This window comes from Mixophyes fleayi, chromosome 10 (assembly GCF_038048845.1).
Source record: "Mixophyes fleayi isolate aMixFle1 chromosome 10, aMixFle1.hap1, whole genome shotgun sequence".
NCBI classification, from domain to species: Eukaryota; Metazoa; Chordata; class Amphibia; order Anura; family Limnodynastidae; genus Mixophyes; species Mixophyes fleayi.
In genome coordinates this window covers 57515827-57541270 of record NC_134411.1, presented here as the reverse complement: position 1 = coordinate 57541270, position 25444 = coordinate 57515827, and the positions used below count along the sequence as shown (strand labels likewise).

The 25444-nt window shown below is 43.5% G+C and overlaps 1 protein-coding gene across 1 annotated transcript in view; it reads right to left on the bottom strand.

Annotated features, from left to right (window-relative positions):
* Positions 1 to 25444, bottom strand: part of CARMIL2 (capping protein regulator and myosin 1 linker 2) — a 1059949-nt gene that overhangs the window by 499266 nt on the left and 535239 nt on the right. Inside the window, exons 25-26 of the mRNA XM_075188807.1 lie at positions 12578 to 12706; positions 10600 to 10713 (exon numbers count right to left, since the gene is read on the bottom strand). Coding sequence (XP_075044908.1) covers positions 10600 to 10713; positions 12578 to 12706 — 243 coding nt within the window. The remainder of the gene's footprint in view (positions 1 to 10599; positions 10714 to 12577; positions 12707 to 25444) is intronic.

Below are 25444 nucleotides of genomic sequence, written 5' to 3'. Positions count from 1 at the left end.
GTCACTGGGGTGCCGCGGGCCAGCCCTAAAAAAAAGAAAGAAAACAGAGACTTACCAATCCGCGCGGCGCTAGGACCCAGCAGCCTCCTCTCTCCCGCAGCTGTCACTGAATGACGTCAGTAACAGCTGCAGGAGAGAGGAGGCTGCTGGGTCCTAGCGCCACGCGGATTGGTAAGTTTCTGTTTTCTTTCTTTTGTCTATGGCTGTCGCCTGGCGCGGGGCAGAGTGAGCAGGATCGTGGCAGAGGAGGGGGACAGAGAGCAGAGGATGGGGACAGAGAGCAGAGGAGGGGGACAGATGGCAGAGGAGGAGGACAGAGAGCAAAAGAGGGGGACAGAGAGCAGAGGATGGGGACAGAGAACAGAGGATGGGGACAGATGGCAGAGGAGGGGGACAGAGAGCAGAGGAGGGGGGACAGAGAGCAGAGGATGGGGACAGAGAGCAGAGGATGGGGACAGAGAGCAGAGGAGGGGGACAGATGGCAGAGGAGGGGGACAGAGAGCAGAGGAGGGGGACAGAGAGCAGAGGATGGGGACAGAGAGCAGAGGAGGGGGACAGATGGCAGAGGAGGAGGACAGAGAGCAGAGGAGGGGGACAGAGAGCAGAGGAGGGGGACAGAGAGCAGAGCAGGAGAGCAGATGGCAGAGGAGGGGGACAGATGGCAGAGGAGGAGGACAGAGAGCAGAGGAGGAGCACAGAGGGCAGAGGAGGTGGACAGAGAGCAGAGGATGGGGACAGAGGGCAGAGGAGGGGGATAGATGGCAGAGGAGGGGGACAGATGGCAGAGGAGGGGGACAGAGACAGCGGATGGGGACAGAGAGCAGAGGAGGGGGACAGATGGCAGAGGAGGAGAGCAGATGGCAGAGGAGGGGGACAGATGGCAGAGGAGGGGGACAGCGTGAGAGAGGGCAGAGGAGGGGGACAGAGAGCAGAGCAGGAGAGTAGATGGCAGAGGAGGGGGACAGATGGCAGAGGAGGAGGACAGAGAGCAGAGGAGGGGGACAGAGAGCAGAGGATGGGGACAGAGGGCAGAGGAGGGGGATAGATGGCAGAGGAGGGGTACAGATGGCAGAGGAGGGGGACAGAGACAGCGGATGGGGACAGATGGCAGAGGAGGAGAGCAGATGGCAGAGGAGGGGGACAGATGGCAGAGGAGGGGGACAGCGTGAGAGAGGGCAGAAGAGGGGGACAGAGGGCAGAGGGGGCAACATGAGAGAGTGCAGTGTGTCTGGATGCAGCGGGGGCAGAGTGTCTGGATGCAGGGGGGCAGAGTGTCTGGATGCAGTGGGGGCAGAGTGTCTGGATGCAGGGGGGCATTTTTGCATACAACTAAATAAGTATTTCTGTTGTGACCTAAATACTTATTAGAATTTTTTGATTCTTCTAAAACAGGACTGCTCAGTAATTATTTTGGAGGGGTGCCTTGAAAAAATTTGGAGACTCTAAGGGTGCCGCGAACTGCAAAAGTTTGGGAACCACTGCTCTACACCCTCCTGATCCTTCCAATTTTTATGTTTAATTTGTACCAGGTATTGCAAATTTAAAGAGCTGTGAGTCCCACAGTGGGAATATATAAATAAAAAGTATTATAAATTATGCAATTGTTTTATTATTAATTATTATTATTATTATTATTATTATTATTATTATTATTAATAATAATAATAATAATAATAATAATAATAATAATAATACTATTATGTTCTAATTAACTGAGCAAATACACTATGGATGGCTTCCTGTTTTACTTTACAGCTCCAGTTGATGTACCATAACCCAAAAAATTCTGTTTACCTATAACTAAGACAAAGTATACATAAAGATGTTATAAAGTCAGTGCTACAAAGTCCAGTGTAGTCCAATATATAATTTTCTTATATCCATTCAAAAATACTTCCCAAAGAACCAAGTGTCAACACCACACAGTCAAATACATTGCAGAGATTAAAGAGAAGAAATACACGCTAGGGAAACATCAGAAGAATGACCAACAATAGAGCAAATGCATGGAAGATTAATTAATTGATTGATAAATTATATACACTTAAAATTGTGCTTCTATTTGTATTCTGTAGTATGTTCTGTGAGGGTTAATTTATATTGAATGATGTAGGTGCTTCCCACCTCTGTACTTTGTTTTCAGTGCCTCCACCCGAATGGCACTTTCTCTTCTGGGGGGTGTTCTTGCAATACACCAAGGTGTTATTCGGGAAACCAACTGACCAGTACTAACTCTATGACATACTGTGTACTACAGCAGCCAACCAAGCACATTTATTTAACTGGAACTAGTAAATGCAACTTTTGTGATATTATAGGAAAATATACTTTGGCATAGTTTGAAATTATAGTGAACATTGCAATAATATCAACAACATCAGACATAAACATGGTCACAACCTTATACACTGGATCAATATATCAGACGCTAACCTTACCGGCTCCTGATACTTGGAATTATTTCAAGGGATGAATGTCTATATATATTTACTTATCTCTCTCCAATATACAGTACTGCCAAACACACATACACACCAGCAGCACTCAAGCACACCACACAGATGGAGCAGTGCACTGCAAGTTGGGGCACTTCTTTATGGATGCCAGGATGGCATAGAAGTACCATGTGTCCAGTTTGTAGCTTTTAGGGGTCTTTCAATCACTTGCAGTAAGGTACAACAGTCACTGTATTGCAACCTTCCTGTAGCAGCCCCTGTAAAATCCTCAGCTTGTATCCTTGCTTAATTGTATCCTGGGATTTGTAGTTTCACAACTTTATTTTAACACCAGAGGGATCACATTGGGGTTTAAGCTCAAATGCTGATTAAATAAACACCTGCCCACCCATGTATCCCTGACTCCTTAGCCCTTGTGGCCAGATACAGTCCTAAACCCACATGAATACCCAGATAGGTACATTTACCACACTTACTTATCTGCACCAGTGTGGGTCCTAGGATCTGGCTTCCCGTCCTTTTGGGTTCCCTCCAAAATGGTTGACTTGCAAAATATTCTTCCTCAGATGTGCATGCAAAAGTCCTCCTTCAGATTCAAGCTGTGACTTATCGGCATGTTCTGTTCACCACTCTCTGCTCCCTCTGCTCTCTCTGGTCCCCTCTGCTCTGATATCCTTTAAGACTGTCAGTTCTCTCTGCCCAGACCACCAATCCCAGTGCTTTTCTGCTTAGGGTCACCTTCTCTGGATTTGTCACACAGCTCAGTCTCCCTCTCAGAATGATCTTTTATCTCTCGTGCCCTCTGCTCTGGGGTTTCCCAGTCTCCAAGCCACAGACCTGTTAGGCTCCACAACTTTTCACTGTAGCCTTCTGGGAGCTGTAGTTATTCTCCCTGAACTGGCAAATGACAGTGTCCATCTCTTTTCTTAGTGATGCAAATGTGATAAGTAGCCCCTGGGTATTCAAGTCCAACAGCAGCATCCTCAGGGGTTACACATTTAACAGACTTAGGATACTTTGGCAGTGCCCTTGGATCTTAGGTATCTTGTCCTGATATTCTTGGTGTAAAATAGCTGGACAATTTCAGAGAGACAGCAATAAATCAGCTGTTTATTAAAATACAAATCCAATATACTTACAATTATTCATAGATATTGAGTACTTTGGGGATTATAATAGTTCCTATACAAAGTATAAAGCAGGTAATCTGAATTCAGTATCAAAGTAGGCACTTTTTCAGCAGACAAGAGACGCATAAGCCCGTAAAAGTATTTACTTTGAAATGTGTAGCAGGGTGTATACTGAATACAAGTTTGTATTTCAATTACCAATAACATTTTAGCACAAATATAAGCACAATTGTAAGTAAATATGTTTTACAAATTAGTTAATCAATTAATTAATTTTACATGCATTTGATCTATTGTGAGTCTTTCTTCTGATGCCTATCCCTACTCTTTAGTCTCTGCACTGTGACTAAAGGGGGAACTTTGATACAACACAACTTGCTGATGCTTCCCCTTTTATTCAAATAAGAAACTGTCAAGAAAGTCTAAGAGAAGATTATTATAAGAAAAGGGTGATTGTTGTGGACTATTCATATACAACAGGTTTGAAATTTGTGTTTTCGTTGAAGCAGTTTCTAGGTCTTTAATAACTTGGTGTTTAATGTAAGCCAACAACCAATCAGTTTTTAGTCTACAAGTTATTTCTATTAAATAATGAGACTGATTAAATAACTCACCATTATTTATTGGTATTACAAATTTAATGTTTGTCCCCTTCAATATAATCCCCATTTGCACTAATACATCGCTGTAGTCTTGTTTTCCACTGATCGAATGTATGGAGCAAATCAATTTTTGTCACTTGTTTCAACATATCTGCTGTTTTCTTTTTTACAGCATCAACTGACTCAAAATGTGTCCCTTTAAGCACTGATTTAACTTTTGGGAAAATATAAAAATCGCAATGTGCTAAATCGAGCGAATATGGAGGATGTTCAAGTGTAGTAATGTGTTTGCCGGTCAAAAACTGCTTCACAGAAAGTGCTGTGTGAGCAGGCACATTGTCCTGGTGAAGAAAGAAACCATTTTTCCACAATTGCGGCCATTTTTTATTATTATTATTATTATTAATATTTATTTATAAGGCGCTACAAGGCATCCGCAGCGCCGTACAGAGACAAACAAAATCACAATACAATGGGAGACAGCACAGTACAGTAAACACAGCAACTCAGTACGCTCAATGCACAGCTAGAGAGGGCGGGGAAAGGGGAGGGAGGATCCGAAAATGACGGGGCCCAAGAAGGGGGGCGCGGAAGACAGGGAGACCCCCAGGGGGGAGGAGGGAACGAAAGTGGACGTGGGGTGGAGGACCTTTGAGGAGGAGGGCTAAGTAGCTGGAGAGCAGTTAGAAGTGGTGGAAACAGGAGGAGAGATGGCCCTGCTCAGAGGAGCGTACAATCTAAGGGGAGGGGTGGACAGACAGAGAGACGCAGGGGAGAGAGGGAGAGTAGGGGGACAGAGGCAGAAGATAAGGTAGGAAGTTAAGTGGGAGACAGAAAGGCTTTAAGAAAAAGGTGGGTTTTTAGGGCCCGTTTGAAGCTGGACAGATTAGGGGAAGTTCTGATGGAGGGAGGGAGCTTGTTCCAGTGGAGGGGGGCAGCGCGGGCGAAGTCTTGGATACGCACGTGGGAGGAGGTTATAAGGGGGGAAGAGAGGCGACGGTCAGAGGCAGAACGGAGAGGGCGGGATGGAGCATGAATAGAGAGGAGGGTGGAAATGTAAGGCGCAGTGGAGTTGGCGAGGGCCTTGTAGGTGAGTGTGAGGAGCTTAAAGAGGATTCTGAAGGGGAATGGGAGCCAGTGAAGGGCTAGGTAGAGGGGGGAGACAAAAGAGGAGCGGCGAGAGAGGAAAATAAGCCTAGCTGCAGCGTTAAGGACGGATCGAAGGGGATCGAGATGAGAGTGGGGGAGGCCAGTGAGGAGGAGGTTGCAGTAGTCCAGGCGGGAGATGATCAGAGAGTGGATAAGGCATTTGGTGGCATCTTGGGAGAGGAAGGGCCGGATGCGAGCGATGTTGCGCAGCTGGAAGCAGCAGGATTTAGCAAGAGAGAGGATGTGGGGGCCAAAGGAGAGAGAGGAGTCGAGGATGACACCAAGGCAGCGAAGTTGGGGGACAGGCGAGATAGAGGTATTGTCGACAGTGATGGAGAGGTCAGAAGGGGATGGGGTATGAGAGGGAGGAAAAACTATGAGCTCAGTTTTGGCAAGGTTAAGTTTGAGGAATCGAGAGGACATCCAGGAGGAGATGGCAGAGAGGCAGGCGGACACCCTAGAGAGGAGGGAGGGAGAGAGATCAGGAGAGGAGAGGTATAGTTGAGTGTCGTCAGCGTAAAGGTGGTAGCTGAAGCCGAAGGAGCTGATGAGTTCACCCAGGGAGGAGGTGTATAGAGAGAAGAGTAAGGGTCCCAGAACAGAGCCCTGAGGGACCCCAACTGGAAGGGTGGATGGGGGGAGAGAGACCCAGAGGTGGTGACAGAGAAGGAACGGTGAGTAAGGTAAGAGGTGAACCAGGACAGGACTGGGCCGGAGAGGCCGAAAGACTGGAGGGTGTGAAGGAGGAGGGGGTGGTCAACGGTGTCAAAGGCTGCAGAGAGGTCAAGGAGGATGAGAAGGGAGAAGTGGCCCCTGGCTTTTGCAGAGAGGAGGTCATTGGTGACTTTAGCCAGGGCAGTTTCAGTGGAGTGGAGGGGGCGGAAACCAGACTGGAGAGGATCAAGGAGGGAGTATTCAGAAAGGTAGGAGGTGAGACGGCTGCAGACGAGCCTCTCAAGAATTTTGGAGGCAAAAGGGAGAAGAGATATGGGGCGATAGTTCGAGAGAGAAGTGGGGTCGAGATTAGGTTTCTTAAGAATGGGGGATACGAGAGCCTGTTTGAAGGAGGAGGGGAAGATGCCAGTGGAGAGGGAGAGATTAAAGAGGTGAGCGAGGTGGGAGCAGGTGGTGGGGGAAAGGGAGCGAAGAAGGTGGGAGGGGATGGGATCCAGGGGGCAGGTAGTGGGGGGGGAGGATAAAATGAGAGAGTGGACTTCCTCGCCGGTGGTGGGACGGAAGGAGTGGAGGGGAAGGTGGTTGGGGGGGGAGGACAGAAGAGTGGGAGGGGTGGAAGAGAGAGTGGAGGAGGAGATTTCAAGTCGGATGGCCTCGATTTTAGAGGAGAAGAAGGAGGCGAAATCAGAGGCAGTCAGGGAGGAGGGGGTGGGGGGAGGGGAGGGGGCCAGGAGAGTGCTGAAGGTGGCAAAGAGGCGGCGGGGGTTAGAGGACTGGGAAGAGATGAGGGATTTAAAGAAAGATTGTTTAGCGAGTGAGAGGGCAGAGCTGTAGGATGAAAGGATGAATTTAAAGTGGAGGAAGTCAGCCAGGGAGCGGGATTTTCTCCAGTGACGTTCGGCGGAACGGGAGCATTTTTGGAGGAAGCGGGTAAATTTGGAGTGCCAGGGTTGGGGTTTGGAGCAGCGGGGGTGGACGGAGTGGGCAGGGGCGACCGCGTCCAGAGCGGAGGTGAGGGTGTGATTGTAGAGGGAGACCGCCTGGTTGGGGCAGGCCTGGGAGGAAAGGGGAGAAAGGAGGGTATCGAGAGAGGAGGACAGAGAGGCAGGGTCAAGAGCATCGAGGTTGCGTATGGACAGAGTAGGTTTGGGCAGGGGGGGGGAGCAGGAGAAGAGAGAGAGAAGGAGAGGAGATGGTGGTCGGATAGAGGAAAGGGAGAGATGGAGAAGTCAGAGAGATTACATAGGTAGGAGAAGACAAGATCAAGGGAGTGACCAAGGCAGTGGGTAGAGGAGGAGGTCCATTGGGTGAGACCAAGGGAGGAAGAGAGGGTGAGCAGTTTGCTGGAAGCAGGGTAGGTGGGGTTGTCGATGGGGATATTAAAGTCACCGAGAATGATCGAGGGGAGATCGGAGGAGAGGTAGTGAGGAAGCCAGCTAGCAAAGTTGTCAAGGAAGAGGGAGGTGGGGCCAGGGGGGCGGTAGATGACAGTGACGCGGAGATGGATGGGGTAGAAGAGGCGGATGGAGTGAGCTTCAAAAGAGGAGAAGGAGAGGGAGGGTTCAGGGGGAATGACACGAAAAGTACAGGTGGAGGAGAGGAGGAGGCCAACTCCACCGCCAGGGCGGGCACCAGGCCTGGCGGAGTGGGTGAAGGAGAGGCCACCATAGGAGAGGGCAGCGGGGGAAGTAGTATCAGAATCGGAGAGCCAGGTTTCAGTAACGGCAAGAAGGTTAAAGGAGTTGGATAGAAAGAGGTCGTGGATAGCAGTCAGCTTGTTGCGGACGGATCTGGCATTCCAGAGGGCACAGAAGAAAGGGGGAGAGGAGAGGGGGGAAATGGGGATGAGGTTAGCAAGATGAGCAGCGCGCGGGGGATGGCGGGGAGGAATGGGAGAGGTAGGGCGGGGGGAGAGTATGGGTATGGAGTGAGAGCGGGGAGGCATAGTAGGGAGAGAGAGTAACAGAACAGTGAGATAGTGGGGACAGTGAAAAACAGGTAAGAACAAAGGCAGGAAGACAATGAAAAGGTGGAAGATAATAACGAATTAGGGCGTGGAGGGCATGGAACAACAGTACAGTGAGATAATAAGGACAATGAAGACAGGTAAGAATGATAGCAGAACAGTAAGATAATAAGGACAGCGGATAACAGGTAAGAATAAGCAGGGAGACAATAGCAAGATGGAGGACAATAACCAAATAGGGCGTGGAAGGCAAAGAATAATAGAAGGAGAGGTAATAAGGACAATGGAAATAGGCAAGAATAATAACAGGTAAAACTAGTTGCTGGTAAATATAAAATCAGGAAAAACAAGATAAAGGCATATAAATAGTAGAATAATAACAGGTAAAAAGTAGAAACTTGTAAATGTACAATCAGGAAAAACAAAATAATGGCATATAAAATAATGTTTTATATGCAGTTGATGCAGTTAAGCCAGGGATTCAGCAGGAGAAGGGTTAACTGACAAGCCGGGTCGGTACACAGTAGATCAGTTGCTGCAGATAAGCCAGGGATTCAGCAGGAGAAGGGTTAATTGCCAAGCCGGGTCGGTACACAGTAGATCAGTTGGTGCAGATAAGCCAGGGATTCAGCAGGAGAAGGGTTAATTGACAAGCCGGGTCGGTACACAGTAGATCAGTTGATGCAGATAAGCCAGGGATTCAGCAGGAGAAGGGTTAATTGACAAGCCGGGTCGGCACACAGTAGACCAGCCGGTGCAGACAAGCCAGGGACCCAGCAGGAGAAGGGTCAATCGACAAGCCGGGTCGGCACACAGCAGATCAGTTGATGTAGATAAGCCAGGGATTCAGCAGGAGAAGGGTTAACTGACAAGCCGGGTCGGTACACAATAGATCAGTTGATGCAGATAAGCCAGGGATTCAGCAGGAGAAGGGTTAATTGACAAGCCGGGTCGGTACACAGTAGATCAGTTGATACAGGTAAGCCAGGGACTCAGCAGGAGAAGGGTTAATTGACAAGCCGGGTTGGTACACAGTAGATCAGTTGATGTAGATAAGCCAGGGAATCAGCAGGAGAAGGGTTAACTGAAAAGCCGGGTCGGTACACAGTAGATCAGTTGATGCAGATAAGCCAGGGATTCAGCAGGAGAAGGGTTAACTGACAAGCCGGGTCGGTATACAGTAGATCAGTTGGTGCAGATAAGCCAGGGATTCAGCAGGAGAAGGGTTAATTGACAAGCCGGGTCGGTACACAGTAGATCAGTTGATACAGATAAGCCAGGGACTCAGCAGGAGAAGGGTTAATTGCCAAGCCGGGTCGGTACACAGTAGATCAGTTGGTGCAGATAAGCCAGGGATTCAGCAGGAGAAGGGTTAACTGACAAGCCGGGTCGGTATACAGTAGATCAGTTGATACAGATAAGCCAGGGATTCAGCAGGAGAAGGGTTAACTGACAAGCCGGGTCGGTACACAATAGATCAGTTGGTGCAGATAAGCCAGGGATTCAGCAGGAGAAGGGTTAACTGACAAGCCGGGTCGGTACACAGTAGATCAGTTGGTGCAGATAAGCCAGGGATTTGGCAGGAGAAGGGTTAATTGACAAGCCGGGTCGGTACACAGTAGATCAGTTGATGCAGATAAACCAGGGATTCAGCAGGAGAAGGGCCAACTGACAAGCCGGGTCGGTACACAGTAGGTCATTTCTTTCTGACTCTTTCTTTCAGCTTCTTCAAAACTTCCTTATAATAATGCTGATTAACTGTTGTGCCTTCTGGAACCCATTCTTCCAAAATTACACCCTTGATATCGAAAAGAATAATGAGCATTGCTTTGAATTTTGACTTGCTTTGATGAGCTTTATTCATTCTTGGTGACGACGGTGTTATCCAGTGCATTGACTGTCTTTTGGTTTCAGGATCGTACTGGAAGATCCAGGTCTCATCACAAGTGATTACTTTATGAAACAGGTTTGGATCTGTGTCAAGTGGCTGCTGAATGTCAACACAACATTCCTTGCAACGTTCTTTTTGTTTTGGTGTGAGAACCCTTAGAGCCATCTTTGCACAAACTTTTGTCATGTTAAGATCCTCACATAAAATTTTCCATACGGTGTCTTTGTCAATGTTCACGGATTCAGCTATCATTCGAACACTGAGTCGGCGATCTTTTCGAACAATCTGACTGATTTTTTCTACATTTTCTTCGGTTCTTGAAGTGCAAGGTTGTCCAGGGAGTTCATCAGCCTCGACATTCTCACGTCGCTCACTAAATCTTTTGTGCCACTCAAACACACGCGCACGAGACAGACAGTCATTCCCATAGGCCGTAGTAAGCATTTGAAAACATTCTGTTGGTGTTTTGTGCAATTTTGCTTAAAATTTCAAATTGACATGTTGTTCAACTTTTAAACTTAGCATTTTTTTGGCACTCTACAAAAAACACAAACAACTAAATGGCGACTCACAATTAACTGAACGTCATAGAGTGTTTCAGCTTGTCATGCAGGTTCAGACAGGTTCAAGGTTACTACGTATGCAGTTATAATCGATTCTGACTGCTTTGTTTACTAGGTGGAATCAAAGTCTATTTAATAGACATACCTCATATGTATACTCTTCTTACCTGTATCTCTTGGCTGCATGCTTTAGATATGTCATCTATCATACCATCTAGCTTGTGCTGAAGTTTACTGTTTTTATAGGGTGAAAGCCAAGCTTCATACAATACTGGAAGTACCTATAATAACAATAGATTGTTTTAAAGGTTATGTAACATGACAGGAGTGAGGTTTCACATGTTATGAGGCAAAAATGATGTACATTGTACAAATGTCTTAGGTAAAACGTTTACAACCACGGTGAGAGATAGTTTGATATCCTTGTAGAATTTGCTCACTTATATTTAAATTAAAGCATCAACTTAGAGCAGTAATTTAGCAGAAAAACGTAAAAAGTGTCATTTCACCATGTGCATTTTTTGGTGCATCTGTAGACCTGCAGATCAAGCCAGAAATTGATTTTCCATGGACAGGTCAAAGGAGCATAAAGTATGTATATTGAAATGCGGAAGAAGGACACAAAGGAGCAGCTTTGCATATACTTTCATTGGTTCATAAATGACCGTTGCTGTGTATATTTCTTGTTACTATTATGAAACAAATGTTGTGGAACACACAGTTCACTCATCTAACTGATGAGAATAATACAGATTCAACCACATTAACTCCACACACTACCATAATCATCTATATAAGGATGTTTGGCATTTATATTTCTGGTAGATCTTGGACCTAAAGCTAGAGGTCTATGCACAATGGTGTTTTTTTTCTTTTAAAAAAATGGACACAAAAGCAAACTATGGTAACCTATGAGGTAAGCATTAACAATGTACAAAGACAACTTTGCTGCAATTTTTGTCATTTATTCTGTGGGAACAGAACTAACAATGTATAAAATACATTTTTAATACATTGTAACATGTAATTAGTATGCACACAAGTTTAAACTGCTGTAGAAAGGATTCCAAACAAAGTTCTAAGAGAGATCTACTTTATTGTAGATGTGTGTGCTTTTTCTCCTATATATGGTGGGTCAGTGCTCTTGAGTGGATCGATTCATTAATTGTCATTCAAAAATAATTTTGAGCTCCAGAAAGAGTTATCTTGAACATTCTTGAAGCCAGACAAGATCCCTACATTGTCTATTTCGGTCCTTTCTGTCTGAGCATCCCATGATGGAAGTTTCTAACCAAAACTGAAATGTTGTAATTTTTAACATCTCTAAATATATAGCAGGTTTTCTGTTTCTACATCTTTGAGTCTGTCAGGTTCCCACAGTGATTCTTCAAGTGTTGCTGTCAACAAAAGCACCATACATTTTGGTTTAATATAGTGTGTATCCACTTATAGCAGATTTTTTTAGATACACGATAGATACGATAAAGAAGAGTGCTTTATTATCATTATAAATGTCACTATACAGTAAGCCAATATTGTAAAATTTGTCGTTGTTAAATAAGTATTGCGATATTGGTGGGAGTTATGCATTGTACATTGGGTATATAGTCTCTATGCATGGATCTATTCGACCAAATACACATGAATGCAACTGGTTGCAACATGTTTATGCTCTTTTGGTATTATTTGATGATAATGGTTTGGCACCTTAGGATAGAGATGTTGTTTACCCTAAACTTTCCAAGTTAGGTTCCCTCATATGTTCACTGTGGTTTCTTCTGGTTGATTATTGCCTTAGTGAAGGTAGTCCCTTGAAGTTTCTGTTGACCGGCGAAGAATGAACTCTCCCTGTCGGCCGGATACACAGCCGTTTGCATAGAGACTATATACCCAATATGCAATACATAACTCCCACCAATATCGCAATACTTGCATCTGCATCACAAAGACTCCAATGCACTTGCAATTAATTTGTTATAGCCTGTGATAACTCACATTTTAGCAAGCAGCAAGTTACACTAAATAGAAGCTGTATAAATTCTAAGTTTTATTTGTCGTTGTATTGAGCAACTACTGCTTAAATCTCTAATCTGTAGTAGGAGTGATAAAATACTATACTATATGTATGATGTTACTCTGACTTACGCTTATTGTGAAATTTGCATCTCTCACAGCTTCTTCTGCAAACAGAATATCAGTTTCTATTTCTTTTCCTGTGCAGGTGCTTAGAAGCTCAATGCGTTCTTGTATATTTGTGCACATCTCATTCACCATCTTGTAAGAAGAAAAAACAATATTAACAGCTGTGACCTACAACACAAATACTTAAGTTATACAATCTGAATACAATCACTACAAAGATCTAATTTCTCTTTTTCTATTTGTTGTTTACATAAAATAGGATAACAACAGCATACAAATAAAGTAATGCAGGGAATGCATCAGGTTCATACTATAGAAACAATGAAAATAGACAGCTGAAGAAACCAAAAACATTCAGATACTGGTCTCTTGTCCAAGGACTAGCGAGTGTTTAGCGTTTTCCCCCTATTGAATTCAAGAGATTGTTAACGCATGATAATTCAGTCAGTAAGCAATATTTACAGAGCTGCAAAAGCACTGGTTCACATTACAAATATTTTTTTTTTATTTAATACATCTGTTTTTTTGCTGTTGAGTGCCTTGTTGATATTATAGTCTATGGAATTGAAAAGCTATTTTCCTTATGGGAGGAGCTACGCGCATTAGGGTGTTTCTTGCTGACTGTATGTGAAGTGCAGGACTGTGCCTATTTTTTTTTCTACATGCAATGAGATATTACTTTGTCTGACTATAAATTTAAATGTTTTTGAAGTATTAGAGATGGCACATTTATGGGGTACTGAATGTTTGACAGGTGGCAACAGAACCATTTCACCCCCACCCAATGGTTAAATTAGGGGTGTATACGGTGGTATGCCATACTGCCACTTCTCCTGCAACCTCCACTGTGAAACTATCAAATTCCTTTCATTTACATACGGCTTACATTTTCCACACTTTCCACTTCAATCACTGCCCTCACCACAAAAAGAGACTTCATTTTTATACATCCTTAAAAGAGGTAGAGGGTGAATATTGGTCTATGTGATGCCTTTTGTACAAACCAGGTGTACTTTATAAAAGACTGCACAATTATAGGTGCAGATCTACCAATGTAATAACACTAAAAATGAAAATATGACACATGCAATGAAAACAGTCCCCTTTTTCTAGGCACCAGTAAAAGGCATGAATAATTCTCCAACAAGCTGTAATTCAGGAGGAAAAAAGGAAAAATTGTCATTCACCCACAAAGTAAGGTAGAAAGACTAAATGGTACTATCAAGCTAAAATTGGAAAAGTTCATTGCTGAAACTCAGAAAACCTGGTTTGAATGCCTTCTAATGGCTCTCTTTGCAATAAGAAATAGTCCTAGTAAAAAGCATGGTTCAACTTCATATGCGATCCTTTTTGGAACCCCTGTTAGGACAGGATATTACTTTCCTCAGCAATTGCAGTATGAACTTGCAGATTTGACTCAATGGGCTAGATTTACTATCAGGCGTGTTTGTAAACCCGCCGACTTTCGGCGGGTTTGGCGGCGGTTTAGCCATCGCCGGATTTACTAAGGCTAAACCCGCCGTCCAAACGGCCAAAAATGATGTTTCCAAACCCGCCTCTGTATAAAGCGCCATGACGGTTTCAACAATGTTCTACATACAAACAGCCGGATTTACTATTATTGGGTTTATAAAGCCGCCGGAAAACCGCCATTCAATAGACAAAAATGAAAGCGCTGCTTGTGAGCAGCGAGATTGTTCAGTGTGCTGTTTGAACTATTTAGCCATTTCTAACATAAGAGAAAGAGCCATTTTGTGCAAAGTTTCCTTCTTTAGGATTGTATATGGGAAATGGGCAAACTGGCATGTAATGTGAGGTTTTTTGTTTTTTTTCCCATCCTGTATTATTGAATCCTATTTACTGATGTAAAGGTTTACCGGCCACTCCACGTGCATTTAAAGTGCGTATGAAACTGGAATCTATGCCTGATGTGGACGTAGTACCAATGTTTGTACTCATGTAAACCAGGTTCCTAGATATATTTGGTGGGGTGCTTATGTAAGCACCTGTTAAGGTGTCTGATATTATCCTGACTTGCTGTCTGATACATAATCTAGCTTTACATCAACTTACCCCACCAATTATTGCAGTACACAGTGAACAAGTAGGGGCCCGTGTCCCATTTGGTGATGTGCAGAGCACACAGGGGGGAGGCAGATTTGAGATCGTCTCATTACAAACTACTTTAAATGTAAGTGCATACAATAAAAAACATATATTGGTTTTTGATTTTATGTCAGTGCAATGGTTTTATTTATGGAATATTTTAATAAAATTGGACCCTTTAAACAGAGGATAGTGTGTACTGTGAATGTTGTAATTGTTAAAATCCCTGGTAAGTGACAGTTAGAGGTCAATGTGTACGTGAAATTAGTGCATCGTTTTAAAGAAAACAGTATACTCTTGTTTAATGGGAAGAAAAGAAAGAATGATATGAATGAAATATAACTGCATTTATTGCATTACAACATAATAAAAGAAAAAGTATAACGCTTACACAAAACATTCCCCAATAATAAATTTTTTGCCCTAGCGCCGTCTTTTCGCTGGATATCACTGTGCTTAGCCCCACTCTCTACCCTCCCTCGCCCACCCCTGGTGCGAGCACCTCTCCTTGGAGGAGTGCTATATGTTGATCTGGTCGGCATACTAGCAGTACTGGTGGAGGCCGATGAAAAAGGTGCCGGCAAGCGGGCAATGAGTTCCTGCTGGAGTTGGCCTGCCAGCCGGATAACATTGGCATTCCCCTCGCGAACGGAGGAATGCATGGCGTCCACAGACCCAGACATTTGGGCCAGCTGCACATTCGTTTGCTCCAAAGCGCTTGCCAGCCGGTTTATTGCAGCAGGGATTTGGCTAGTGGAGCGGTGTATTCGCCTCAACTGGGCCGCAATTTGTGACATGTGGCGAGTTTGCCTGTCCATGAACAATGTCTGTTGCTGCTGGAATGCGCCAATAGACAGCGCCATTTCTCTGGCTGGGTCCATAGTTTCAGGTGCAGGTTGGTGGTGTGATGGTTCAGCAGGGCCAGGTGAAACTTCCTGGAGGCCAGACACAGGGGCATCCACTGTTACCAGGGTGATGGTCGTTTGATCCTCTGGCTCAGGGGACATTTCCAGGGACTCCGCCTGAGGTGGCTGGTATGAAGAGGGCCCTGTGTATGAAAAATGACGGTAAGTATATAGTATGTAATATGTTTGTATATTGCATTCTGAACACTGGATAGGAAAGAATATTCTTTAGCAACTACAGATTCTTTCACAATGTTTGCATTCCTGATTTCTAGTCCTATGCTACCTGCTTACGGATGCACTTATTATCCTTTTAATACCCATTATCATTTGGTCTGTGTAGTACATGCTGGGTTATTTTGACTAAACTGCATGCTATAAAAAGTGGAGATGTTGCCTATAGCAACCAATCAGATTTTAGCTGTCATTTTGTTGAATGCAATAAATAAAGTAAAGGTATATTCTGATGGGGTTCTATAGGCAACATATCAGTTTAGTAAAATGTAGCCCTAACTTCTCATTGCAAACAATAAAAAGAAGAAAAAAAAAACATTCACAGCAACATTTGCACAGAAAATCAAGTAACTCCATTATTTCTCTCCTAAACAGAAATCACGCACCTGCTTGCTCGTCTGTGCCCGAATCTCTCGCTGAAGGTGGAGGTGTAGGTCTGGCACTGGGACTGAACTGCGGTCCTGGCGATTTTGGATGTATTAGAAAAAGCATACAATGTATTTCCAGAAAAAAACAATTTCCAAATATACTGTTTATTGCACAAATGTGTTTGCAATTTTTGTATTTTTTTTTCTATGAGAAAAAAAAACCTTTACATACTATTAGAGACAAAAATACACTTTGAAAAAAAAAAAACCTTTGCAAAGAGAAAAGCAGTTTTGCAAAGAGAAAAGCAGTTTTAAAAATAAAAAAGCATTTTTAAAAATATTTTTTTTTTAAATACTGTTAGAGTAAAATATGCAAAAAACTCACCAACTACTTGTCCAAAAGAGGGCGAATCCGTGTCTTGGACGTTTATCCCCTCGACAATCTCTGCCTGCATTATCTGTCGCAGCTCCTCCTCGTACGTTGTGTACTCAATACGAAGAGGGGGGCCACCACCCGTGCGCCTGGTTGCCCTCTTTTCCTGGGCCATCTTCTCTTTCAGCCTCCTTTTTATATCTGAAAACCGCTTGCGGCAGTGCGCCACTGTCCTCTTTAGTGGGCCCACTGCGTTCACGGCATCACAGACACACCCCCACAATTGGTGACGCCGCCTTAGAGGAGTCCGGGCTGCCAGGTTGCCTAGTATGATCTCATAACAGGGAACGATATTGTGCACCAACACACAATTCTCATCATGTGAGAAGCGCACATTCCTCCCTGTCTTGGTCTTCCTGCCCTGACCTGTCTCCTCAACCTCTCCCTCTCCCTCCTCTGACCCCTCAACCTCCATCTCCCTCTCCTCAGCCTGTTCTCCCCTCCTATCTCTGGACATAATGACAAATAAATGTCAAACACACAAAACACAGAAAGACTTACAAACACAAAAGACAAACTACACTAAGTACAGACACACTCTCAACACAGTTACACACAAGTAACACAGACAAAGAACAAGTCAAATACCAAAAAAACAATACAGAAAATAAAAGAGAAAATAAATGTACAAAACAGAAAAATACCACAGGACTACTCACACTTCAATCAAATATCGCTCCACCAATCCACCAAACTCCAACTCTTACCAACTCACAGCAAACCACTATCCTCCAAACTCCTCTCACAAAACTCCTCAAACCCCTATCAAAGAAAAAGTGTCAGGCCAGTGGTTTATATAGGGCTTGTGATGTCAAATCTCCTGACTTTGAAAATAGCCAATAGCAACAGGCCAGGAGACAGGTGTAATTTTCAAAAAAACCGCCTTTACACAAAAGCGCCGTCATTTAAAGCAAAAGCGCCATGTTCTATTCAAAGCCGCCGGCGGCTTTGAGCATTACATCCCGCCGTGACATCGCCGGCGGCTTCAAATTGAAGCTGATATGCGCCCATTAGTAAATCCGGCTGTTTGCAATGCAAACCCGCCGGAAAACCGCCCCGATGCATGGCGGCTTCAAGCCGCCATGCATCACGCCTGATAGTAAATCTAGCCCAATATGTGATACGATTGCAACAGGAACCAACTCAAATATACTAAAGGGTATATGCTTCTATTTCCAACCTATCTGCTGAGACAGATAACCTCCAACCAGGTGATTGGGTTTATATGGGGAAACATGTGAGAAAGGGAATGGATCCACAATCTGAGGGGTCATATCAAATTCTCTTGACCAGGCCAACTTCTGTCGAGGTACCCGGATTCACGCACCTCACTGCAAGAAAATTAATAAGGGGAGTAATGATGTATTTCCTGTTGCTAATGTTAACCTTTATGTCTGTGTCTAGAATGGGACGATAGACTTGTTCAAATGCTTATATACTTGCAGAGACAGGAAAATTTTCTGACTGTTTGTTATGCACTCATTCTCCTATTTCATCGTAAATAATGCCTTTTCTAGCTACCACTGTGCCACCAGAGGAGCTAAGTGTCAACACGGTGGTAGTCATAGTCCCAGCGCTTACAAAACTGACACATTAAATTCCGTCACATAAATACCAATAACCAAAAAATAGACACGAGCATAATGTCCACAACTATAATGCTGACAACATGCAATCATCGACAGCAATTACACCCGACATATATAAAATACCGATAAATATAAAAATCTGACACGTGATATTGCGACCACTATAATGTGTACAACTGAAAACCACTACAGCTCTGTAAAGATGACATTCTGAAAACACCTACATCTCTGTAATGATGACAGTCATAAAAGTGATCTGGCTTTGCTGACCCACTTCCTGGTTCCAGAAATCGTGTTTCCCTGCAGCTGATTGTTCGCCTGAATTTGTCCTGTATTCGCGCCTGGATTCCGTAAAGATATGACTGTTTTTTTTAAAGCAAAATTATTATTTTTTTAACTTAATATTATATCCTCCAGTATGTCTAGGGAGCTGTCGTGAACATAGAGAACTTACAGTTATAAGAGTTAACCCATCACATAATTGTGGGGAATAAAGCCTAAGTCATAACTGCAGTGTTTATTTGATATATCAACTGAATCCATTGATAAATTGAGCTACTATGGTGTAAAATGCGAAGTCAAAAGGACTGTTGTATGTTTATTTGGTGGCTCTGCACATCCCTGTGTTAGAAGATAGCAGTGCCACCTGTGGCAGCTTCGAAGGTCCCTGTGGTTAGCTATGTTCTGACACAAGTTAGTTTTTTTGGACACCTGAGTAGAGTTTTTGGAGTCGTTCACAGCTTTACATCCTTGCAAACAAAGGCAGCATTTGAAGGCTGCCTATACAGGTATATAGAAATATGAACTTCAAACAAAATGTCTTCATATTTCATATTTTGTGAAATCAGTGTGTTACTCCATACTGAGGAGCAGAAATCACACCAGGGTTATGAATTACAGGTACTAGCGGTATCAGGGAACAGATGTAGTCACATGTCTTTGGGAAAGGTATGTCAGATTGTTATAATTCCATCATGTTTGGTATTTAAATGTGGGGAAGATTATGACCGGTTTATTGAAGGGGGAGTTCTGCCTATGGGATATTTATGTGAAGAGTTATCAAAGGTCAAACTTTTGGAATATTTATGAACAAACTATAGTGACACCCAGGGGGCATTCCTGCCCCCCCATTAGCATCAACACTGCCCCTGTGAAGGCCTTCCCATTTCATTTTGCTTAAAAACCTGTGTGGTGAAGGGGCAAATTGTCAGTCTTTTGGGAAATCAATCATTATTGATAAGCTGTCCATCATCACACCAATTTCCCTTGGCCAGAATATACCAATTATGTGTAAATTATACTCTGATTTTAATCCCTTTATTTTAAACTGTTTTGCTTGTTATGTCACCTTAGTTGTTTTTAATAACCTGTGAGCATTGTAAGTTTTGTATATTAAATCTAAAAATTTAATAGTTCATGTCCTTATTGCTCTAAATAAATTTATTGCCTGTGTAGAGGTGATAAGATTGCTTGGCCATGCTATAACCTTTCATTGGTGAGCTGTGAATTGTGAATACATTAGTATACCAAGCCTATTGTGTGCCTGCATGTACATTGGTTTCATAGAACCTTGATGGGTTATGGGTTAAGCCTTTAATTGCTGGTGTGTGCCTTGTTAACTGTGTGTAACAAGGAGTGCTCAATGCATTCCAGTGTGGGACAGGATATTGGTGTCCTATTGCCCTTATTCAATAGGTGGTGGAAAGACCAAAGTGGGTGTGGTTGTGTGTGCGCTGTTTGGGGGCGATTCCGAAAATCTGTAACCTGTGAGATAGGTGAGAATAAGACTGAGAGCTGGGATCGTGCGTAACCCCATACTGTAAACATTTCCAAGTCACGAGTGCACGAAGTGTGTTTTGTGACTGGTAAAGGTAGTTAGGATAGGTTTCCCTGACAAAATAGAGGTGATATATTGTCTGACTGTGTGAATATATGATAAGATATTAAATCAGGGAGTAGCCAGAGGGGCCTATCTTTGACAGGAGCGTTGGAGGTTTGTTTCCCCACAGGACTTAAACGAGGAAGAGCGACCTGATCAGCATTTGAGCAAAGAAGAAGTGAAAGAAGAAGTGATCCAGATCATTATTGGGACAGAACAATTTCAATCTGCTTCCCGAGGAAGAAAGGCCACCGGGATTCAACTGATGATGAAGATCCAGACATGGTATCAAGCACCTAAAATCACGATCCACCATTTGCCGAGGCTGAAAACCAAGTTTTAGTTTCCAAGATTAATAAAAAATTTCTGTATTGACTCACCCATGGGTAAATATGTCCATATCACATTTAATGGTTATTTTTGATAATTATGATGGCATAAACTATACCTATACTTTCATGGACAGGTGAAATGTATATTAAAATTTAACTTACTGCATAGTTACTGTTTGCAGTGTGTAATATGTATACCTTCCCTGTAAATCAAAATTTTTTAACAGCACCTGTCTTATATTTTTAACTAAAGTCATACAATCTGTTGTCTTTACACATTATAGATATAAAATCAGATTAAAAATGTCCACCTCTACCCATTTTTTTTTCTTTTCTTAGGTAAATATAGATAAACAATAGCTGTATTGCAGACAAGATCTATAGTTTGTTGTCAATTATATTATGCAAATATGTGACCCACATATATTTTGAAATACACATACTTACTGTAGACACACATCTTGCGTTAATTAGAAATTCAAAATGTGCTGTCTCTCTATCATCACTTTAAACTGAGTTTAACAACAGCCCTATTTTTTATTTGCAATGTGTCAAACAATGTAGTGGCTCCTGACCCCATGTCAATCTACTCGATGTTAAACATTTCTTTATTCTTTGTTAAACCCATACTTTATGTAAAACAAAACAAACAAATCTTTGGTTACATAAACCAGGCACAAATAATGTAAAATCTACTTTTAAACTTTATTGTACTACTTTCATTTTTTTGTCATGTTATTATATGATATTTCAGGTATTGCGAGTCAAAGACAAGATTCTTGGCAAGGAGGGTTTGAAAACCAGCTACCAGGTGAGGATGAAGATCTGGAATTCCATCTCCAAATCTGTTTTAGCAGTTAATGGCACTCCTCAAAGTCAAGAAACCTGTAAAAAGTGGTTCCCTGACTGCTGCAAGAGCACCAAGGCATTGATGGCGAAGGCAGGCAGAGTGTCCATTGGTAGGAAGAGGTCCAAGGCCCACTGGAAACAATGGCATGAGAAGTTGCATGATGACCTGAAGACATCGGCTGAAGATATTTATCCAGTGAAAACCGTGAAGGATGTCTCCAAGTCTCATGGTAAGCTTTGTAATAATAATTTTTAAAGTGCAAAACATAATGTCCCTGAAACATTAGCAGAAGCAATCCATTCACATAGCTGTGCAAATGTACTATAACATTGGGTCAAACCAAACATATTTATTTTTAATTTGTGCAAATGTTGGCATATTTCTAGCAACAGCACATGTATGATATGCTTTAAACAGTACTAATTACTTTTTTCTGAAATGTTTAAATTATTTTGCATCGGTTTCCACAAACAGAAGAAAGAAGGCAAGCATCACTATTAGCACCAGGAACATTGTTATGGACTTACCTTATCACTGCCGTCTGAAAGCCGCACTTCCGTGTTCGGCGGTCACGTGACAGCAAGCCTAGAGGCGGGGATTTTGAATCCCCATCAGTATCTAAAAATCACTGTGTCAGAGCAACGCTTACCTGTTCCTGGCTCCTGTTCTTCGTGGATTGCTGTGTCTTCCAGTCTCCTGTTGTTTGTCTGTGTTCTGACCCCTGCCTGTTCCACTATTCTGGCTCTCCAACCCCTGTGTACCGACCCGGCTTGCTGACTACCCCTCTATTCTTGTGGCCCGTGTAATGACCCTGGCCTGATTGACTCCGAGCTTGCCTCCTGATTCTGCCTGCTTCCATTCCTGTGTACCGAACCAGCCTGATTGACTCCGCATCTTCCGCTCCTACTCTGCTGCACTGCATCTTGGGGCGAACCTGAGGACAGCGACCTGCGACTCCTGGCAGCGAAGCCCACCCCGCCTTGTGGCGGTTCTTGGTGAACACCGGGGAGATCATTAGACTCCGCACCTCAGGAAAGCCAGCGCTAATCAAGATTAGTAGTAGTAATCTGTTACAAGCATGAAGATGAAGCCAGATGGAACTTCAACAGGTAATTTTTTTTTTTTTTTTATCATGACACTATTCATTTTGTAACATAGACTTGAGACTAACAGAATCTATCTGTGTCAATACTGAGAGAGCTTCTAGAGCATCTAGTCGCACGGGTGGAGGAACAAGAGAAAAATCAGACCCAGTTGCTACAGTTCCTTCAGTGTATGTCTGCTCGTCTGGATACTCTTCAGAATACACTCTCAGCTCAGGCACCCACACCACATCCTCCGCTCTCTCCCCTGCAACCCTCCTCTTCCCAGAGTAGTTTTGTGGCTGTTGCACCTATGGCTTCTCAACTTCAGATTCCTAACCCTCCCAAGTTTAATGGGGATCCCAAAGCTTGCCGCGGTTTCTTAAATCAATGTGCCATCCACTTTGAACTACAGCCTGGGAATTTCCCTACTGAAAAAGCTAAAGTAGCTTACATTATTTCCTTATTATCAGGTGAAGCCCTAGCTTGGGCATCTGCCCTATGGGAGCATAATGACCCCAGTTTATATAATTGTGCCACCTTTCTTGAAACCTTCAGACGTATCTTCGATGAGCCCGGACGAGTATCCAGCGCGGCTTCTGGGATTCTATGCCTTCACCAGGGTACTCTCCCACTAGGTCAATACGCTCTACAGTTCCGTACTCTGCCAGCGAAACTTCGTTGGAACAACGAGGCCCTTGTGGGCACTTTCTGGCAAAGACTATCCTAGTGGATCAAGGATGAACTGGCAGGTCGTGAACTTCCCTCCTCAATGGATGCATTGATTTCGCTATGTAACCAGATTGATATACGTTTTCATGAGCGTTCTCAGGAGAAAGACATGTCCCACCGTTTGGGGTTTCGTCTGACTCCTCGTTTTCAGAATCCATTGGTACCCATCAAAGAACCCATGCAAGTGGATAGATCCCGTCTCTCTCAGGAGGAGAGGGAGAGACGATTTAAGAGATTTTTCTTTACCAATTTCTGGTAATATACCTGGATGATAGCCTCATATTCTCACCTGATATTATTTTTCATCTGAAGCATGTTTCCCTAGTACTTGACCGGCTACGTCTTCATCAATTATTCTGCAAACTGGAGAAATGTGGTTTTGAAAAAATCATCTTTCCTTCCTAGGATATGGTCTCCAAATGGACTCTGAGAAACTGAAGGCGGTCTTGGAGTTGCCCCAGCCAGTAGGACTTAAGGTGGTCCAGCAATTTGTGGGGTTCGCCAACTACTACAGACAGTTCATCAAGGGATTCTCTTCCTTATTGGCACCCATCACTGCGTTAACTGAGAAGTCTGCCAATTCCAAACTTTGGCCATCGGAGGCTGTGAAAGTCTTCATTTCTCTTAAGAGAGCTTTTACCTCCGCTCCTATTATGCATCAGCCTGACTCCACCTTTCCTTTTTTTCTTGAAGTAGATGCATCCTCTATTGGAGTTGGAGCCATTTGATCTCAAAAGAACTCCTCTGGGAAACTTACTCCTTGTGGCTTCCTCTCTCGAAGATTATCCTCTACGGAAAGGAATTATGGTATTGGATATCGGGAACTCCTTGCCATCAAATTAGCCCTGGAGGAAAGCAGACATCACTTGAAAGGGGCCATATATATCCAATAACGATTTATAGAGATCACAAAAATCTTCTATACCTTCAGTCCATAGCCTGTTTAAATCCTCAACAGGCCAGACGGTCATTATTTTTTTCCTGTTTCAATATGATTATCACATTCAGACCTGGTTCCAGAAATAAGAAAGCAGACACCCTCTCAAGCTCCTTTGACTTTACAGATGCATAGGAAGATTCTTCCAGACCAATTCTGGACCCAGAATGTATTGTGGCCACTACTCCAATTCATTTAGCTATTCCACGTGGGAAAACTTTTGCCCCTTCCCATTTGCTTCTCAAGCTTCTCAAGTGGGCTTCCGTCTCTCGTTTTACCGGCCATTTGGGTGTCAAGAAAACCGAGAACTTAATCTTATGGATTTATTGGTGGCCGTCCTTACACTCTGATGTACAATATTTTACAGCTGCATGCTCTATTTGTGCTCAAAATAAAGTTCCTCGGCAACCTCCTTATGGGTTATTGCATCCACTCCCTATTCCGGATCGCCCTTGGAGTCATCTCTCCATGGACTTTATTACAGATTTACCATCTGCCAAAGGATTCTCTGTGGTATGGGTCATCACGGACCGCTTCTCCTGGGCTGCTCATTTTGTGCCTCTGATGGGACTACCATCTGCTCCTGTCCTCGCACAATATTTCATAAAGAAAGTTTTTTGCATTCACGGCTGTCCTGATGTGATTGTATCCGACCGAGGAACTCAATTTGTGGCAAAATTTTGCAGGGCATTCTCTCGTGGCTGTGGGATAGAGTTAAATTTTTAGTTTGCTTATCATCCTCAGTCAAATCGGTTGACCAAAAGAACCAATCAAGAGCTTGAGAAATTGCTCAGATTTTATATTTCAGCTTAACATGATAATTTGGCAGATCTTTTACCCTGGGCAGAATTCGCCCATAATAATCACATTCATGACTCCACTTCAGTCTCTCCTTTCTTTGCCCTTCATGGATTCAGCCCTAAGATCCCCCCATATAATGACTTACCTGAATCTGGGGTTCCTGCGGTAGATTCTCTTTTACAAGATTTCTCCTCTAGATGGGATCAAATGAAACGCAGACTGTTCCTATCTTCCGCCTCTAGTAAAAAAATTATGATAAAAAGAGCAGACCTACACCTATACTTTCTCCTGGTGATCAAGTATGGTTGTCTATACGGAACCTTCGCCTTCAAATTACTTCTAGAAAATTTGCTTCCCGAACCACTGGTTATTAACAAGTTCGGCAGCCAAATCCATCCCGCCTTGTCTTGTTGAACACAGGGAGGTCCGTTAGACTACGTGCCCTGGGAGGGCCTGTGTCAACACTAACTAATAGACGTCTCCCGCGAGGCATAACAATGAAAAGAAGAAGACTGTTTGTGGAAGAAGTCACAGATCAAGGAACTACTGAAGACACTGTGATCAATTTGGAGGCTGTGTCCCTTGAAGTAAATACAAGTGAAGATGTCTGTCCAATGGAAAG